Source organism: Juglans regia, chromosome 14 (genome assembly GCF_001411555.2).
Source record: "Juglans regia cultivar Chandler chromosome 14, Walnut 2.0, whole genome shotgun sequence".
Taxonomy (NCBI): Eukaryota; Viridiplantae; Streptophyta; class Magnoliopsida; order Fagales; family Juglandaceae; genus Juglans; species Juglans regia.
The window spans coordinates 4,344,224-4,351,567 of record NC_049914.1 but is presented as its reverse complement, the minus strand read 5'-3'; the positions used below and the strand labels follow the sequence as shown (position 1 = coordinate 4,351,567).

General features: G+C 35.9%; 1 protein-coding gene across 3 annotated transcripts; it reads right to left on the bottom strand.

Annotated features, from left to right (window-relative positions):
• Positions 1–588: 588 nt before the first annotated feature.
• LOC109012788 lies at positions 589–6,459 on the bottom strand. Of its 3 annotated transcripts, none has more exons than XM_018994601.2 (5): positions 6,084–6,459; positions 2,958–3,097; positions 2,059–2,166; positions 1,237–1,296; positions 589–1,120 (listed from the first exon to the last, which is right to left on the bottom strand). In XM_018994601.2, exons 2-5 carry the CDS (start codon positions 3,045–3,047, stop codon positions 1,106–1,108), a joined length of 273 nt encoding a protein of 90 aa, XP_018850146.1. In that variant the 5' UTR covers positions 3,048–3,097; positions 6,084–6,459; the 3' UTR covers positions 589–1,105. The 3 variants fall into 3 exon arrangements, with proteins under 3 accessions (XP_018850146.1, XP_018850142.1, XP_018850145.1); XM_018994597.2 differs by having other exon boundaries at positions 1,232–1,296; positions 6,084–6,434; XM_018994600.2 differs by having other exon boundaries at positions 1,232–1,296; positions 6,101–6,434.
• Between the last annotated feature and the right edge of the window lie 885 nt (positions 6,460–7,344).

Below are 7,344 nucleotides of genomic sequence, written 5' to 3'. Positions count from 1 at the left end.
ATTTTTTTTTTCTTGGATGATTTGTACACGTGGCATTGTTCTTCATTTTTAAATTATATGCAACTCACAAACATAATTCATATATAATTGTTTCTTTTTTCCTTGCATAATGTATTTTTTTTAGAGATTTTTAAAAAATCTGAAAAGAAAATACATAATAATTTTGGAACACATCTCAATAGGAAAAATAAAAAGAGAGAGAAAAACCAGCAAAATTTCGGGATCAACATTGATGTTCTTCCTTTCTTTCTTTAGGCCCCGTTTGGTAGGACTACATTGAGACCAATTCAGTATAATCTAATTTTAAATTAAGTCTAATATTCAAACACTCAACTCTTAAACCACTAAACTCATATCAATTCAAACCTTTTTACATGTATAACCTACAATCTTTTTCAACTTAACACATATTTACACGTGAGACCCACAATCTTTTTTAAATTCTCATAAATATATCTAAATTCATTTTAACATCCAAATACATCTAAACTTATCTTAAATGGACTCCATAAAATATACTCTACCACATCAGCTCACTACTATTTATAAAGAGCTCAATTCAACTCAACTCAACTCAACATCCAAACGTAACCTAAAGCTGCTGCTATGCATATATTATAAAGGCTCTCCCTTGAGGCCACTCTTCACTATTTGCAGGGGAAAAAAGAAAATCGATCATGTTGTCAACTGGTTTACACAATTCACTGCAGGTACAAAATAGCTCATGTTACCAACTATGTTTAGTGAATTCTTGAACTCGTTCTTTTTAAGGTCTCAAGCAATCAATCTGTGTTTATGATCGATATACAAAGCAGTCAAATCGTATCCACTATGTCCCAAGACCCGGCTCCACGCTTTCCAGGTTGATAGAAGCAATGGAAATCTTCAAGTTTGAGATAAGAAGTCAGTTCACTTTGTGATCCTCGGAGGCATCAATAGAAGAACAAGACAGGATTGTCTGACATATGTATACTATTTTCTTCTAGGCGGATCCCGGCTGAGTCCATGCTTCTTTAATATTTTGATATAACTTTTCATGAGGGTAAACTTGTTACTCCCAAGATGATAGAAATAGTCCCACGGATATATTCCAGTTTTATGCAAATCATCGAAGACAATCCTGAAACATCCACCCAATTATCAAAGCATCACATCATCAACATGAAAAAAATGCTAACAGATATATCTCTGAAGAAAAAAGTTTAGAGAGTAATGCCAAAGCTTGAAGTACCTTACCCCATAGTTTCCTACAGGTTCTGCCGACATGATTCCCACATGACGCCTTCCTGATATTACCTGGTTCAGGTAAAGTAGTATTCATGGATGAAACATAAAATGTGAGAATTAGCTCATTTGGAAATTTCCCATGTTTCTGTGTGGAAATATCAGCATAAAGTAAAAAGAAAACTCCATTGCAGTGGTGCACTCCAAAAAGCATATAAATGTCTAGCTCCAAAGCCATAAGAAAATATCAAAACGACCTTCTAAGTGAGGTTCTTTCCCTCAGTGAAAGGAGCCTTGCTTCAGGATATGCATTTCAAGAGAGCAAGTTTGACATGACTAATGCATCAACCGCATTATTTGGCACCTCATTGCTCTTGATAGGGTTCATCCATATTCACATATATTGGTGAGATTAGTTATAGATCAAAACCATTAAAATAAAAAATAATAGACATCTTCCAAATTTGGTTTGAATTAGTGGAACCGTATGAATTATATTTGTTCTTGGACTTAAATGTTGGCACGTAAGTACAAGGACAAAACTAGAGCAACTCTATAGTCCACATAAAAGAGCGTTTGACTCGAAACTTCCACTTTGATATAACTTTTATGGATGAGACCCACATGTCAAATGGATGTCACCCATTGTAGTTTATCCCATTTTTTAATACACCAGATATTTTAAATGAGAAGGTAAAATTATAACTGCCACTTCATTTGGAAAATTCCACCAATACAGGGAAAGACCAGTAGAGGAGCACAAATTCTATTTTTTATACTAGTCAAGGAACAACACAATTTAAGTATAAAGATGAAGATGGTACTAACAATCACCTTTTCACCCCCAACAGACCTGATCTTTCCGTCAACAGCTGGGCTGTTAACTCTTAGAAATTCAGCTGCCAAATTAAACACACTACCATCAGCAAATCCCACCTCTACCTGAAATAAAGGTTCAGAAACTTAAATAACGGAAAGTAACATAATTCATCACGAGCCTCAACACATCAGAGAATTTAGCATAGCCATCCTAGCCTAGCACTCCAGATATTATCAAACTTCCCACATCATCTTATAAAATCTAGAATTCTTTTTTAACTCTGTAGGGGTGGGTCCGAAGGGCCCTGCCTTGGAGAGGTTCCCCAACATTAAAAGAAAAAAAAAAAAAAAAAACTGCTAATTCATCATTCAAGAGAGTGATACCTAGCATTGAAGTATGTCCGTAATTAAAAATTTTATAATATTTCATTTTTTTATTGAAAATTCTTTAAATCCAGTAACTCCTCGAAAGCAAAAAACAAAACACCAACTGCAGTATCTATCAATCGGGACCAACCGGGAGAATTTCACAACAGTTTTAAAACCACACGAACTGGAAAATAATAACTGAACATCAAACAGGATTTGCTGTAACAGATAAAACTGACGCAGTTATATTTTTGTCCACAGAAACTCTACCCTGTTTTTGCCACTAGAAATGAAAGTCACAAATCATCAGTAGAATCTGCTGTAACCTTAAAACTTCTCATGTAGACTTTAGTTATAAAAATCAGTTAAAGTTTGAATATATACTTTAGTTATAACTGAACAATCACAATGTGTGTGTGGCATGTCAATAAATAATAAAATTAAAATTAAATTGTGCGTAAAACAATATTGAAACACGTGAACCACAATATGGAATTAGAAAAAAAATGGACCAAGAAAAAGGGACACCAAGAGAAAAAGCTTACACATTTAGGAGCATGAAGAGCAAATCTAGTGAGGCGTGGAGCATCCACAGCAGTGTGGATTCTTCGAATTGCTCTCTCTATTGCTAACATTGTTTCTTGGTGCTGCTGAGTCTCTACTCCTCAGTTTGTACGTAGGAAATCTGCATCATGGGTTAGTTTGTGAATTTGAATAGTATGATAGGATCGGGGGTAATTATGCTTTTGAGGCTTTATTTTTTTTTTATATAAGTATGCTTTTGAGGCTTTATATTCACTTTCTTAACATTCTTCTCCAAAACAATGCAAGATCACTTACTAACCTGGGTTTAGTTATTGATTTAAGCTATCTCCAAACATCATTTAAACAAATAAACATTCCTCTAACAATGCCGAGAACATTCTAACAAAATAACAAAAAATGACAAAAATGATACCCCAGCAACATCTCACCCCCTTGCATTCCTTTCATTGTATTATCACAAACAACCTATATTTCCTAAATTACAACCATTGCATGAACTGTCAACATTCACATTTGAATCAGTCGCCAACCTAGGCCCAACCAATTCACACATAAGATTGTTTCATGTTTTTCATTTCCAAAAAAAGTACATATTTTTTCTTTGCATTAATTGGATAACATTGTCCCACTTAATTCTTGGATGGCCCCTACTTATAAAAAAAAACAATTCTTGGATGGCCCCTAGTAATACATAAAAAGCAATTGAAATACACAAAAAAAGCGTTATATAGGATGAATAAAAGAGAACACAATAAAAAACCTTAAAAACTCAAATGCTTCATACATGGGTATAAGACTTTGTGTACTGTGTGATCACCACGTACAAACACAGTTGGTGGAAAAGATATTCAATCGCCTTTGCAAGTGGACTCTACCCTACAAGCTACAGCTGCTTTATTGCTAACTCCTTTTCAAAGATAGCTAGTTAGGAACCACTTCCACTTCCGCAACCCATTTTGTTATTCAGGAAGATTTGAAACTAAGACCTACCCTGATGCAACCCTAAGCTTCGTATTGCATCACTAAAGTCTAAAGAACTTTATGCTCACGAGTATGGATGAGAGCGAGAGGGGGGTGGGGGTATTTTAACAAACTAGGCTATGTCTTCATTTTGTAATGCCCCGCACCCGAATGGGGTCGGAGAGTTACTTCCTAGTACCTCAAATCAAACAAAGAAATTGATACCAACCCAAACAGGGACCACAGTTTTACACCCGTGGTAAGGTCAAAGCAGAGCAAAAACATAGCCATATACAAAATCAAAATATCATGCCAAAAATTTACAGATGCCACATCAAATCAAAACAGAGTATTGAACAGAATCATATCATCTTCACATAATCGTGCACAAATTTTCAGATTTCAAATTCTCTCTTTCTATACCACTGAAAACAGAATGTCAAAAATTTGCTCATGTCTACACCATTCATAATAGAAAATACTTCTCTCTTTTATACATATTTCATGAGTAATGCAGATCAAATAATCGAGGTTGTTTATTCCGATCAAAAAAATAATCGAGGTTGTTTCAAGTTTCTTTTCATAACAAAACGTGCATACTTTCATAAATCAATATCGGTCCATTTCTTTTTATGCAAAGTTTAGCACAGGAACCCTGCTTACCTGACTCTTGCAGCGTATTATCTAAGTCTTAAGTCCGACCTCTAATAGTCTCGCCACCTAGATCAAAAAATATTCACTAAAGGTCTGTTTGGATAGTGAGATAAAATGAGATGAATTGAAATAATTTATGAATAATAGTGAGATTATTAGTTGAAATTAGATGAGATGAGATGATTTCATCTCACCTCTGTATCCAAACGGGCCCTAAGTGTTAATAACCAAACAAACACCACAACTAACTCTACGAACTAATCCCAAACAAGAACAAGTCTAACTTCCACTAACGAAAAATCCATAACCCGAATGACAATTTCAGCACGTATAACTCCATCGTAATAACTCAGTTCTTAAATACATGAAACTACCTCCAACAAACAATACTCAACAATTTAGCCCATTCTCCTTAGATTTACTTCACCGTTCACAATACCTATGTCAACAAACTACACATTCAAAAACAATTACCCCTCGCTTTACTGTAACAACCAGGAACCCAGAAAGGAAACAAAGACTCACTTCAAGGGTGAGAACCTCCAGAGAATAATAGGAAGACGATGAAATTTCATTCAACAAAATGCATAACCAAAATGATACTCCCCAAACGGAATAAGTATCTGACAAGCATAACAATATTCTAGTAAAAAGACAATACAGCCCTCAGGCACAACCAATAGCATTTAAAAGAGAATAACGTCTTATTCCCGGATTACATCTTCTAGAACCTAATCTTCATCTTCAATTAATCGTGCTGGCACCATCTCAGCCTTTCCTCAGATCAACGGCCCAAAACACTCCAGCATCTTATCCTTCTAACCCTAGACTTGGCTTACATCATTTCGGTATTCCACTTCGCAAGCTTCCTTCCACTTCTCTCTTCAAGCCGCCGCCCTTCACCAACCTTCACAGCCCCCATGGTTAGACGTGTAACATTTACCCAAACAATAACCAATTTACATTTGCCCTGACATGTCCAACAACCAAACAACAACAATTCAACCCCAAACAGTTATATAACTCCACTCCAACAGCAACTTATAAACCTACAACCAACGTCAACTCAACAACCAATATTTAAACCCAAAACAGTCAACAAGCAATCCCGGACAGTCACATAACTCCAAACCACAACACAGCACCCGAACATTCACATAATGTGTAACATACGGGTCCAAATTTAGGGCTTAAATTTAGTATTAAATTTTTCTTATTTTATTTATCATTATTTTAGAAAATGTGAACAGATAAATTAAAACAGTGATTTTCCCTATCAAAATCTTCGTATAGTCATCCATTACGTTCCCATATTGAAATAGGTTTCTAGTTTAAAACTAAACTCCAACTCAAACTCTTCAAAAGTCCTCAGTGTTCGTATCCTCATAGGAATAATTTCCTAAGTGTAGCCAACTTCAAACACTAGCATGTCTCCTGAGGGCTCAAGCCACTCCCCTCCCCATCGTCTATAAAATCCCATGAAACCCTCTGATTTAAACACACAAAAATACCTGGAGGAAGACCTCACTTTCGCATAAGCTTAATACTCTGCCCAGCCACCGCCGACCACCCTAGGACGTCGGAGCACTACCCCGGCTGCCCATAAATCTCCGACCAGCCCAACCCCGTTGAACCCACTCCTTTTCGTTAAGTCCCCGACGAGATCTCTCTCTCTTCCCTTGATTTTCACTTCTCAGTCTAACTCCCTCACTCTCTCTCTCGCGTCGCACCACTGCCAGAGGACCCAGTCACGTCGCCGGTCGCTTCCAGCCACCCGGAACCGCCGTCGCCTCAGCCTCCTTCCCTCGGTGAGTCCCCTGTTATCGCCCGACTCCCTCCCATAATCAGTAGCTTTGTGTCTTGGCCTTGTGCCTTCCAGAGAGCTTCGACCTCTTAATCTAGGAATGGGCCTTAAGCCCAGTCGGTCGAATGCCTCCTTATTTTCTGAGTGGGCGGAATCAATGGTGGGCCTGATGTTTAATCTGAGCTCGTATTTCACAGAAAAACCCAATTACCCTACTAATATATTTAGTCACTATTAACTATATTACAAGCATTTATTAATTTTGCACGGAAACAAAATAAACTACTATGTTAAAATTCTAATTTTGTTTTAATCATGTAAACAACCACGACATGTTTATATAGAAAATTAGTAACGTCGAGTATTTTGTATAGATAACGCGCTATAAATTAGAAATCAGGAAATAGCGCTAAAAGGTAAATAGTATAATCATATAAATGTATAAGTACTATGAATATTATTGTTATGTATGAAAATATGATGTGCTTATGATAGTTTCTACGTTACGCTGAGAGACAAGACAATGTTAGATTCCCTTTCACAATCTTTGTGAAATATGAGATTATGCTTGAATGAATGAATTTGTTGTTTGATTGATTGAATATTATTAAAATCATATGGAAGCTATAAGATGCTCTTGCAGTAATTCAAGTCAAGTATGCCATGTAATAGAATAGTCAGATTATGCAAGTCATGTTCATGTAATACTTAGCTTATGCATGTCATGTTCATGTAGTACTTAGATCATATATGTCATATTCATGTAGTATTCAGGTCATGTATGCCATGGAATGTCATAGATTGTTCAGATTATGTTATGTCATGTACAAGAAAATGTCATGTTATGCTATGTCTTGTACAAGAACATGTCATGTTATGTTATGTCATGAATAACAATATGTCACATTAGAAAAGTTCATGAAGCTTAATAAATTCTCATGCATTAAGAAAGATAATAAGTTTTAAAA